Raw genomic sequence first — 13673 nt, 5'->3', positions numbered from 1 at the left:
TTATGCTCAGGTATTAGGATCCCCACTTACAAAGGAAGCTGAAATAACCTGTCATCAGTCATAGCCTGGGGTTGTGGCTGCTAAAAGTACTAGACTCGGATAGGAGAGAGGACGCAAACCTCTCTAGAAATTAAAATACAGCATCCTTTGGTCTAGGGACGAGATCTGCAATATCTCTGATACCAGCAAAAGAAAGCAATCCCAAGCTGCCAGTAAGTCCTGAATGGGGATGAGTAGTTCTGGGTATCAGGAGGAGGCAAATGAAAGACTGTTAAGCAGGAAGGAGAAAGGACACAGAGGGAAAGATAAAGAAACAAAAACAAAAACTTGAGCTACTCAAGATGAGCTTATAATCCAATAGTCTAAAACACAGAAAGAAAACCAAATTCACTCTTGAAAAAGTCAATATAATAAAGAAATACAAGGGGCAGGTACAGTGGCTCATGCCTGTAATCCCAACACTTTGGGAGGCCGAGGCGGGCAGATAACCTGAGGTCAGGAGTTCAAGACCAGCCTGACCAACATGCTGAAACCCTGACTCTACTAAAAATATAAAAAAATAGCCAGATGTGGTGGTGGGCATCTGTACACCCAGCTACTGGGAGGCTGAGGCAGGAGAATTGCTTGAACCCAGGAGGCGGAGGTTGCAGAGAGCTGAGATCATGCCACTGCCCTCTAGCCTGGGTGACAAGAGCAAAATTCCATCTCAAAAAACCAACCAACCAAACAAACAAAATAAATAGAAAGTATTTAAAACTGAGTACACGTAGTCTTAAAAGATAATGAAAAAGACAACATTTAATTTACAGAATAAATAAGAAATAAAAACAGGCAGATATGAAATAAGTACAAATGGATATAATTAAGAAGCAATGAGAGGTTCTCTAAATAAAAAATAGAGTTACTGAAATAAAAACCCAGCAGAGTGTGGTGGCTCATGCCTGTAATCCCATTGCTTTGGGAGGCCAAGGCGGGAGATTGCTTGGGCCAGGAGTTCGAGACTAGTCTGAGCAATATAGTAAGACCTCGTCTCTACAAAATATTTAAAAAATTAGCCAGGCATAGTGACGCACTCCCAGCTACTTGGGAGGCTGAGGTGGGAAGATCACTTGCACCCAGGAATTTGAGGTTACAGTGAGCTATGATCATTCTACTGCATTCCAGCATGGGCAACAGGGTAAGATCCTGTCTCTAAAATAAATAAATAAATAAATAAATACCTCACTGGACAGAAAAATTCTAAGTGGGCACCTATGAAAGGAGAATAAATGAATTGAAAGATGATCTAATTAACTACAATGCAGTATGGAGATATGAGACAAAAAATGTTTTAAAAAGCAGTTGAAAGACATTAAAAATGACAGAGTAATCCAATGTATATTTAATGGAAATTAAGCAGAAAAAGTTTTCAAAGAAATAGAGGAAAAGTAATGTTTGAAGAGCTGTATGCTAAGATTGAAGATGTGAGTTGTCATGTGAAAAAGCAAACAGGAGTTAAGTAGATATTAAGTCTGAGAAGGTCGCAGAACACTGCAGAAAGAACAGCAAGTCCTGTTTCTGGTTCTGGTGGCTCCCTCTCTCAAGATCAACTCAGGAGGTACTATAAAGGAACGACATCAAAATGAGAAGAAACTGAAAGCCCCTGGTGAGACACAGAGCTCTTTTGAACTGGTACATTTGTGTGAGAGTGAGTAGGGGTGTTGGTGCTGGCTTTATCCTGGGATGGAAGGAAGGGAGTCTGCAGTGACAAGATAACATAGGAAGAAAGTATCGTAATGACACTCCATTCACTGCCCTGGAACCGGCCTCCACAGCTACTGTGACTCAGGCAGCTGTACTCAGGAGTACCTTCCAGTCTGTGCAGAAGCTGAGTGGGCAAGGAGCTGAGAAAATTTGGTGGGGACTGGGATAGGCTTGGGAAGATGCTTCTTCACCCTTCCTCTTCCTGTCCCCCAGGTGGGCATGTGGTTTGTAATTTAAGAAGTATCACCCCTAAAGACTACTTCCTCTTGGGGTATTAAGAATTAAGACCTAACTTGAGGCGTTGATCCTTAGGATGAGGAATGATCAGGTCAGGTCAGATCAGCTCAGATCAGCAAATGGGAAGAAATGCTCTTCACTCTGGAGTTCATTTCCCTCACCGCCCACTTAAGCTGATAGGGAGCAGATAAACTAAGCTCTAGCCTTTAGCAATCCTAAAACGAAGCAGCCATTACATCTAAAGATAACCAGTCACTGGAGGAGCATAGCTATTTCAAAAGAAAAATAAAAAAACTGAATCACAGGAAGCCCAGATATTAGAAAACATAGACCAAGAATTTAAAATAAGTTTACTAAACATACCAAGATAAACACAAAAGGATATGAGTAATATGAAACAGAAAGACATCATATAAAGAAGAAACAGAAATACTGAATATTACATATAAAAATAGAAGAGTTGAAATAGAGAATATAGATGAGATTTAAAACTGAATGGATACAGCTGAGAATAAATTACTAAGCTGGAAGATCAAATTGAGGAACTCACAGAAAAATGAGAAAACGAATAGAAACTATAAAGAAAAGTGAAGAGATATAAAGATAGAAAGAGAATTACTAATATCCAGATAATAAGAGTCCAAGAAAGATATTTAAAAAAGTGAAAATCAACATAGAAAATGTTTGAAGAAAAACCGAGAAAACTTTCACAGGACTAAATAGAGATGAAAAATCCTCCAACTGAAAAGTCCCATGGGTGAGAAAGAGGAAAGAAAAGAAAACCACACTTAAGCATACTGTAGTAAAATTTCAGTCTTTTCAACAAATAATGTTGAAACAACTGGATATACTTAGGCAAAAAAATAAATAAATAAATAAAAGCCCTTGATCGATATACTTCATGCCTTACACAAAAATTAATTCAAAATAGATCACAGACCTAAATGTAAAACATGACCCTTTTAGGAGAAAACCTATGTGACTTTGTTTAGGCAGAGTTCTTAGATATGACACCAAAAGCATGATTAAAAAAAAGAAACAAAAACTGATAAATTTGACTTCATTGAAATTTTAAAATTTTGCTCTGTGAAAGATATTGTTACAAAGAAAACACAAGCCACAGAGAGAAAATATATGCAGATCACATATCTGACAAAGAACTTATATCCAGAATATATAAAGAACTCAAAACTCAATGGTAAAAAGAAAACCAATTCAATTAGAAAATGGATAAAAGATGTGAACATCTGAATAAAGTCAAAGATAAGTTATAATGCCACAAATAAGCACATGAAAAGATATTCAACATCATTAGCCATTCGGAAAATGCAAATTAAAATCATAATGAGATATCATTACAGACCTATTAGAAGAGTTAAAATTAAAATAGCAGTAATACCAAAAGTTGGTTAGGATGCAGAGTTACTGGATCTCTTATACATTGCTCATGGGAATATAAAATGGTATAGCCACTCTGGAAAATAGTTTGACTGTTTTTTACAAAACTTGGCACGCACTTACCATACAACCCTACAATTCTCTGACATTTATCCCCGAGATATGAAAACTTCACACAAAAATATGTACACAAATATTCACAGCAACTTTATTCATTATAGCTAAAAAAGGAAACATCCGAATATTCTTCAATGAATGAATGGTTGAACAAAATCTGGTATATCCTGACACTGGAACGTACTCAGCAACAAAAAGGGATGCGTTACTGATTCATGCGACAACCTGTTGGCCCCCAGGAGCATTACAATGAGTGAAAAAATTCCATCTCAAAAGGCTGCATACTGTCTCGTTCCATTTATACAACGTTCTAGACATGACAAACACTGCAGAGATGGAGAAAATATTAGTTATTGCCAAAGGATGGGTTGGGAGTGGGGTGCGTAGCATGCAGCACTTCTTTTGTGATGATGGAACAGTTCTTTATCTTCATTGTGGTTCTGTTTACATGTATCTATACATGGGGTAAAATTACATAGAACCACACACACAAAAACACAAATGCAAGTTTAAAAATCTGAACAGTGAATTGAAGGGTTGAACACTGAGTAAGGTCTGTAGTCCAGTTGGTACTAATATACCAATATCCATTTCCTGGTTTTGATGTTGCACTGCAACCATACAATATGCCAACAGTAGCGCGAGCTGAGAGAAGGGCATATGGGACTCTGTACTATTTTTGCAGCTTCCTGTGAGTATGCAATTATTTCACAGTAAGAATTCTTTTTAATGGGTAGAAAAAGACTGTTCAATAAATTAAATATTGCCTATCCACAAGGGTGCAAAGAAGGACTCTATATTCTACTATACAGAAAAATTCTAGAGGACATAAGAACCTCAACACTTAGAAGAAAAAATAAGAGATTTTATTATATTAGGGTAAGGAAGAATTTCTCAAGATTTTTTTAAAAGCACAGAACATAAAAGAAAACTTTGATAATTTGACCTTATTAATATTTAAAGCCCTGAATAACAAAAGCCACCAAAAGCGAAGTTAAAAGATAAGCACAATTTCTCTTGGAACACATGAGGCTGCAAAAGACAAATTAAAGAAAAAACCCAAAACATAAAAACAAATCGTCCACTAGGGCCTCCAGAAAGAACACAGCCCTACAGACACCTTGATTTTATCCCACTGAGCTCTGGGTCAGGCTTCTAACCTACAGAAGATAATACATTTGTTTGTTTTAAGGCACAAAATTTGCAGGGATTTCTTACAGCAGCTATAGGAAACTATAGACTTACCTCTGTTGATTTCCAACCATGAATCTTGAGTGGAAGTGTTTCCTGGGACAACATAGTTTCTGTAAGCAAATGAAGATCTTGGCAATGCTCTTGTTTCAATTCTGCCTTGCACACATTTTCTGTCAACAATATGAAGCTAAGATTTTACTTTGGCAAAACACAGTTATGTTTTTACATTAGTTCACAATTTGTAAGTTAATCACTTCTGAAGATACCTTTTTTTCCTGCTAAATATAAACCATCTGCCAATGGTAACCTATGAGTGTTAATCACTTTAGTATGCCTCTTTGTAGTAAGTGAGAAGTTCAGACTGATTTTAAAAATACAACTTAAATTCTTAAGAAAGTAAAATTATTTTCTTTATATTTGACAAATATCCATACAAATTTATAACACACTTATGTGGTTTTGATTGACTGCATACTAATAATAATTATAATAAGTCAATCTAGAATAAATATTAAAATCTTTGGTCAGAAAATTTAGAAACATAATTTAAATTCTAGCCCTTTCCTACATCAACAACTCTGTTATAACATTACTTAGTCATCTTTTCTAAAAAAATAAGGTGTAATATAGTATAGAAAATAGAATCTGAAAAAGTGAAAAGTATTCAAATAAAATTTTAGCAAAGCAGGAATGAGAACTATAATGATTTTAATATTTTAAAGAACTTTATTACTGCAGTGTGAATTTGATGTGTTCTAAGAGAAACTAATCAGAAATGTATAGATTATTAGATAAGAGAACTCAACACAATTTTCAAATTTTGATTTGAACATAAAAGAATATACCTGTGATATGGTTTGGATTTGTGTCCCCACCCAAGTCTCATGTCAAATGGTAATCCCCAATGTTGGAGGAGGGGCTTGGTGAGAGGTGACTGGATCATGGGGCAGATTTCCCCCTTGTTCTTGTGATAGTGAGTTCTCATGAGAGCTGGTTGTTTAAAAGTGCATAGCACCTCCCGCTTCGCTCTCTTCCTCCTGCTCCAACCATGTAGGACATTCTTGCTTCCCCTTTGCCTTCCACCATGATTTTAAGTTTCCTGAGGCTTCCCCAGCCATGCTTCCTGTACAGCCTGCAGAACCATAAACCAATTAAACTTCTTTTCTTTATCAATTACCCAGTTTCAGGTAGTCCTTCATAGCAATTTGAGAATGTACTATTACAACCAGTGAAAATAAACTGATATTTCTGTTTATATCTTTTTGCTAAACAATATTTTTACAGTCCTAATCTTTCCCTTCCTGTGTTAACTACTATATATTAGTACCAACTCTAAAAAGTCTAATCTGAAAGTATTACTACCAACTGTATCTCAGCATATCATTGGGCACAATAAGAAGTATAAGAAAACTACTTTCAAATTGGTATATACACACTGCTGGGGATATGTAAAGATTTCCCAAGGGCTAGGTGGGCATGGATAGTTTTAAAGGAAGCAATTTCCAGATCCACAGCTTCCACCTATGTTCTTTCCAAAAACTGATCTGCCTGAGAATGCAACTAGGCAGAGCTATTGGGCTAGTTCTTTCCCCTTTCCCTCCAATAATCAATTTTCTCCCACTTTACAAAAGAAAGGCATATCCTCACCCATCTTATTATGATACATCTTCCCAAGCATTAAAACTTCTAAGGCATCAAACAATAGTTAAAAATACTAACAAAGAGGCAGCCTCCTTTAATCAAAGCAGAAAAAAACTAATGGTCTGTCCTGTCCACACATTTCTTTTAATGGGAAAGCATGGCATAAGTAACAAGGTATTTTGGTCCACACCAGCATGTTTGATATTCTGATATGGTACAGTACGAGGCAGCAGGGCAGATGACAAGTTTTGTTTAATGTCCTTGTGTTTTTCATTTCTCACCTATTATCAAATAATGCATTATTCCTAAGGAAGGCTCCCCTGAGAGCAAAGCCAGGCAAGCATGAGAGGCAGGGGTGCCATATGTCACCAATGCAACAAACTCCTGATGAGGCTGTGTGCCTTTGCCATCCATCTTAGGAAAGGATTTAGGAGTGTGAAGACAACCAGGAAAACATCTATTTATACATTTCTTTTAATACAGTAAAACATTTTCTGAAAGAAACTTTAAATCTGATTTGGCTAGTTGTCTTAACAATGAGAGCTGGCTTTGCCAACTACATTATATGGTAAATATTTTCCAAAAATGGAATGAATCAAATCTGAGGTTCTGTAAAGTCGATGAAAGTATATTTAGAGTATATAATGCAATAAAATCATTTTCTCAAAAAATTGTATTGACAGGTATATTGCAATTAATATGTTAATTTTTCTCACTTTCTGAGTATATTCGGTTAAAGTATAACAGGTTTAATTAATAGTTATTTGATAAATTTTAGTATGAATTTTTGTGGTATTATTCCCAGAAACTGAGAAAGTAAATTACTCCTTATGACTGTTTAACAAATCTTTTTCTAAGTAGGATGTTTCTAATTCTTTGCTTTCAGCAACACTAAAGAAAGACTTCATCGAGTTAACAGTCAACGAGATAAAAATATATTTTTATAATAAATCACTATATAATTTTCAGCATATTACTTGGAAGGAATTCATAGAATTGATTGACACTATTATAATAAAGCACCTTCTTGTCCCATCTACGATTTAGGTGAACAGGTTTTCTCAGCATTTATATTTATACAAATATAAGTAAAACAGAGGCAGGATTTTTGCTGAGCCCTGCTTGTAGCTAGCAATCAGTCATATTCCTATGTGGGTAAACGAGCAGTTCCAAGTATCTCACAAAAGCATGTATTTCTAATAAAATTATATTTAACAAATATACAAATTTATAATACATTTATGTGGTTTTGATTGACTGCATACTAACAATAATTGTAATAAGTCAATCTAGAAAACTGTTAAAACCTTTGGTCAGCGAAAATTTAGAAAAATAATTTCAATTTTATATCTATTTGATGTAGAGAAGATTTCCAAGCATAAAAATATTTTATATTAGGATAAAATTCTGCAAGAAATGTGGAATAAACATATGACTTCAAAGAGAAAAGGGAATAATGTAAAATTTCTAACAGTTAAGGACTTCATGTATTTTTTTTTCAAATGAATGGCTACAGGTATCAATCACAATGGTATTTAGATTCCTTCAGATACATTTGAAAGATGAATGTAACTTAACAGTTTGCTTGTTTTTTCTTTTCTTTTGTCCTTAATGTCAGTATTTACAATGTGCCAGAATTATATCCTTTGCAGTTATTTATACTTATAAAACTTCATATATCAACTTAAAAATGTGTGAGGAGGTACATAGCGTTTCAAAATCATTTTAGGGGTTATGCAAAAAAAAAAAATACTGAAAAGCAGTAATACAAGGCACATTCTTTACCTTCTAGAAGTTTATAGCTGACTAGGTATATAAGTCTAACATACAGACTTACAGGAAACAGAACACAATTATATGCTAAACATTCTTGAATTAATTAATTTTAGGAACAGATACTCTAAGGAGGAAAACAGCAATGTGCACCAGAGTAATCAGAAACAGCCACAAAGGGGGGAAGTAAAATTTGAACAAGGCTTTGAAGGATGGCTAGGATTCCAAAAAGTATAGAGGCAAAAAGAAATTACGCTGAGCAGAAGGAACTATGTGGGCAAAGGGATAAAGTATGGTAGATGCCAGAGATACTGAAGAAATAAGAATTTTTCATTTATGGTTGTAACTTTTCATTTTGTTTTAACTTCACATAAAAGTGAATAATTAAAATGAGCTTATTTGGGGCTTCAAGATTTTGTAACTAATATTGGCAAAGAGTAGTGACCTGGGGCTTAGATCATCTATCTACTTTCACTGGATTTAGTCAACTACATTATCACTCCCTCGGCATTCAGCAACTAAATTATCTTTGAAATCATATGGTCTTATGTTTTAGACATCACAGAAGTAGATTAGTAAAAATTTCAGAAGGTCAATTTTGAAGTAAATTGTAAGAGAAACTGAAGAATAGCAAGAATTGTGAAAGAAAAAATATCTTGCATGTTGGAGATGCATTTTGGCCTAGAATAGCCTAAATGTTGTAAACCTATCTTATCTTATGAGGCAAGAAAGAAAGCAATTAGAATATAGTGGGTCTATGGAAACTCATTAAACTTTTCTTTCAGTATCACATAGCCTAACACTGGAAGTGAGGTATGCTTAATTAGATTTGGTAATTATACAACATTTATTTCTGGATTTTCACAAGCAAGTAGGACAGAACATACATTTAGTTCCTTATAGTTCCTTAGTGGAAATGAGATCCCTTTAGTCTTGTAAGCTACTTATCAATCGACACTGTGAAGTCACAAGCCAACGAAGACTAGTATGTGAATGAGAAACCTCAGAGGAAAAAGTAATGATGCTGCAGGAAATGAAGCCACTGAGTCATTCAAAGATGAGTGCTTCGATACCAAGGTTGTAAGTACTTTGTGGAAACTATCTAGAAAGAAGCTGTGCATCCCACTGAGCCTGCACCACTCAGATAATACCACAAAGCAGAACTTGTGAACCCTGTGATATTTCTCAGATGAGATACCAAACTGACGTTCAAATTATCAGGCATTAGCAATGTGCCAGCACATTTTGGAAATGCAATGCTCCATAAGTTGAACGGATTTCCAAATTGTTCCATTTATTATTTAGCATCTAATAACCATGTCTTTTTAGGTGTAATGTAAGTAAATTAAGTAATTTGCTTAAAAAATTAATTTTTAGTAACAAATATATTGCATCATAGAATATATTCAGTGGGCTAAGGAAGAACTTGTAAGATCTAAAAGTCAAGTCTCATGGTGCTTAAGTTTATATCTAACTTTTACAGAATTGTGAATTTGGAACCTTGACTCCAATTTCGTTGTTTTGGCACATAGTTAAACTTAAGCGTCTTAAATTAGTTGGTATTTGTCATTTTTTTTTTAACTTTCATTTTGTAATAATTTTAAGCTTACAGAAAAGTAACAAGAATAATACAAAGAATGCCCATATGGTCTTCATCCAGATTCACCAGTTGTTAACATTTTGCCCCATTTGCTTTATTCTCTATTCTCATTATCTATTTATGTACACATATTATTACTGTCCTATATTTTAAATCTAGAGGAAAAGCCATTGTAGGTTGGGTTCCCTAGGAAACAGACTCTCAGACTCGGATTTGTATGTGGGAGAGCCATTAGGGAGCGCTCTTAGAAACAATCAGTGAGGAGGGAGTCAGGCAGGCAGGCTCGGGTCAAGCAAGCGCAGTTGCAATAACTGTAGCACAGCTGCAATAAAGGACTCAGCTGATCCTTATAGGAGCTTTGAGGCTGGAATGGCTCTTCACAGTTGTCCTGCCTTGACGTAGCTAGGGGGCATGATCTTGAACGAAGAGGCTCTCTGCAGCTGTTGGGAATTCCCAGAGGAGGATTCAGTTGAGAGCCCACAGCCAACACCCCTCCCGCAGCTCAAGAGTGCCTTGATCTTGAAGCAAGGATCTGAGAGACACACCACAGTATCCACTACAGACACAACCTCTATGTTGCTGCTTTATTGCTCTGCTTCTATTTACCTGAGAAATGCTTCAAAACACAGGAGATGGAGTGTAAAATTACCGTGCATCTTTCTTGGTAGATAAATTTTGAGATTAAAGATGCACAATTACTGTACTTCTTTCTTGGTAGATGAATTTTGAGATTACTAGGGGAAAGGTATTTTTTAAGGTGAAAAGAGAAGAATAAGAAAACAAATGTTTAAGTAGATTTTTAAAATTAAATTTGAAATAGGTAGATAAGAAAAGTGAAAACCAACTTTTACTGCTGGAGATCTTAAAAATGGAGTTGAGACAATTTTATTTCAATATTTTGCTAACAATAGCGTATAAAATTTGAGACACTGCCAGTAGTTCTCACTTAAGAATAATGAGAAACAGGAAACTTCATAAACCAAGTTAGATGCTCAGCTCCAGGGACGAGGAAAAATAAACAGTCACTACAAAAGCAAGTTTTCATATTCAGTGGCTGACTCCTGGGTTAAGACAGCAAAGTGAAACTGCAGCACAGAATTCCCATCACCCAATACTCAACGAGTTTTTTAAAAGTCAGTAGCAATCTAACATAGAAACAGATATAACTAAAACTTTTAAAAGAAAAAGAATAAAAATAACTGGTGGCCAAGAAAAGAAACAAGATCTAGGACATCCCTTCTCCCCCAGAAGCAATACTGGTAAGATGACAACAACCTTAGAGTTTTCATCAATATCCACATGTCTGGAAAAAAGGGAGCTGAATGGAGAATGTTTTCTTCCCACTTATAACTGAGGAGACGTGAAAACAGCTAGAGAAAAAAATGGGTGTAACAGAGTAAATAAAGATGCTTACACTTCAATGGACATGAAAGCCACAGTTTGACACTGAATTGGGTGAATGATCTAAAGCTTGAAGGTATCTCTCCCCCACAGGAATAGGATACATACCTCAACTAGGTAGAACGATCAGGACCTTGTATAAGAGACTCAAAAATAGAGCAGAGTTCAGGTATTCTAAAGAAGACCATACATGGCCTCAGCTGAGATCTGCTACAGAAAAATGGATAAAATAATAGCCCATAGACTGCAGTCTGGTGGAGAAAACAAACTGATCTCAGATATGATAGGAAGAGTCAAGAAATCACTAAGTATTTCTGAACAAACAACAGCCAAAGTTTATTGTGCTGACTCTGTATTAGCCCATTTACTTCTTACAACAACTCCATCACAGGGCCTGTGTCAACCCCATTTTACAGAAGGTGAAACTACAGCACAAGGGCTTAAGTAGCCAGTCCAAGGCCATACAAGCAGTCAGGATTCAAATGCAGACAGTGTGGCTCCAGGACCTGAGCCCTTAACCATTATACTCTACCATCTTCAAGAGACAGTGCCTAGTGAGAGCTGCCTAAGCATCAGCAAGATGTGAAGACATGGCCTGGCAACTAAACAAAACACTCCAGTAGAAAAATGAGCAGAGAAGGAGGGAAGGAGAAGCATGAAAGAGAAGAAAGGAAGATGGCATGCATAAAAGAAAGATCCCAAATGCAGAAGAAAATGTAGCTCAAGAAACAGAAGGAAAATTCCTCACAATGTGGCATTCATTTTTTAAGTTATTGTAAATTATATCTTTCATAAAATTCATAATTGTTTCCTGTCACTACATAATACAAAGTTAAGCATTTAAAAAAATGTTTCTTGGCCTTACATGTTTCCTGTTTTTCTAGAAATGATTTTCATATTTGCTTCCTCTTTTTCTGTTGAGCTACTCCTTTCTCACTGATTGGCAGGAATTTTTTATATATTCTGGATACTAATCCTTTGTCAGTTATATGTGTTGGAAAATTTTCCCATTTTGTGGCTTTTTTTTTTTTCACTTTTACATGGTGTTTTTTTCCCTCAAAATCTACTACAAAACTATAGTAATCAAAATAGGGTGGTTCTGACACAAAACCAGACATACATTCTGTTCCAGTGGAACAGAACAGAGAGCCCAGAAATAAATCCATGCATTTATGGCCAACTGATCAACAAAGGTACCAAGAACACACAATGGGGAAAGGACAGTTTCTTTGATAAGTGGTGCTGGGAACACTGGATATCCACCACACATATAAAAATCAACTTAAAATGGATAAAAGACTTAAAATGCCAGACCTGAATCTGTAAAACTACTAGAAGAAAACATAGGGAAAAGTTTCTTTTTGAGACAGGGTCTTGGTATGTCACCCAGATTGGAGGGCAGTGGTGTGATCACAGCTCACTGCAGCCTCTACCTCTCGGGCTCAAGCAATCTTCCCATTTCTGCCTCCTGAATAGCTGGGACTGCAGGCACATGCCACCATGCCCAGCTAATTTTTTTTTTTCTTAAGAAACAGGGTCTCGCTGTGTTGCTCAGGCTGGTCTCAAACTCCTGGGCTCAAGAAATTCTTCCGCCTTGATCTCCCAAAGTGCTGAGAGGCATGAGCCACCTGTAAAGGCATGAGGTACCACACCCAATGGGGAAAAACTTGTTGATATTGGTCTGGGCAAAGAATTTTTGTATATGACCCCAAAAGCACAGAAAATAAAAGATAATATAGTTTTATTAGTTTTCTAATGATGCTATAAGATCATTTGTTCTAATGATGCTATAACAAATTACCACAAACTTAGTGGCCTAAAACAACCACCATTTATTACCTCAGAGTTCTGTAGTCAGAAGTGCAGGCAGGTTAACTGGGTTCTCTGTTTCTGGGTTTCACAAAGCCAAAGTCAAGAGTCAAGGTGTTGGCCAAGCTGGATTGTCATCTGGAAACCCTGGGGAAGAATCCACTTCCAAGCTCAATCCAGCTGTTGGCAGAATTCCGCTCCTTGCAACTGTGGGACTAAAGTCCCCATTTCCTTGCTAGCTGGCAACCAGGGGCCACTCTCACCTTCGAGGTCACTTGCATTCCTTATAACTCCATCTTCAAGCCAACAATAGTGCTTCAAATCCTTCTCACACTTGGAATCTTTCTGAGTCTCTCTTTGGCCACCAGCTAGAGAAAACTCTCTGATTTTATTTTAATTAATTAATTATTATTATTTTTTGATACAGAGTCTCTGTCACTAGGCTGGAGTACAGTGGCACAATCTTGGCTCACTGCAACCTCCGCCTCCTGGGTTCAAGTGAGTCTCCTGCCTCAGCCTCTTCAGTAGCTGGGACTACAGGTGTGCACCACCACGCCCAGCTAATTTTTGTATTTTTAGTAGAGACGGTGTTTCACCATGTAGGCCAAGATGGTCTTCACCTCCTGACCTCATGATCTGCCCACCTTGGCCCCCCAAAGTGCTGGGATTACAGATGTGAGCCACCACGCCCGGCCAACTCTCTGCTTCTAAAGGACTCATCTGATTAGATAGGGCCTACCAGCATAATACCTTTTTTTGC

General features: G+C 36.5%; 1 protein-coding gene across 2 annotated transcripts in view; it reads right to left on the bottom strand.

The window, feature by feature from the left end:
• ENTHD1 (ENTH domain containing 1) overlaps positions 1 to 13673 on the bottom strand; it is a 152084-nt gene that overhangs the window by 92809 nt on the left and 45602 nt on the right. For both annotated transcript variants that reach the window (XM_033233888.1, XM_033233889.1), the window contains exon 4: positions 4741 to 4859. In XM_033233888.1, the coding sequence (XP_033089779.1) occupies positions 4741 to 4859 (119 nt within the window). The remainder of the gene's footprint in view (positions 1 to 4740; positions 4860 to 13673) is intronic.

This window comes from Trachypithecus francoisi, unplaced genomic scaffold, assembly GCF_009764315.1.
Source record: "Trachypithecus francoisi isolate TF-2019V2 unplaced genomic scaffold, Tfra_2.0 Lachesis_group14, whole genome shotgun sequence".
NCBI classification, from domain to species: Eukaryota; Metazoa; Chordata; class Mammalia; order Primates; family Cercopithecidae; genus Trachypithecus; species Trachypithecus francoisi.
Note: the sequence above shows the minus strand (reverse complement) of the source record. Positions and strands in the feature narration are given on the sequence as shown.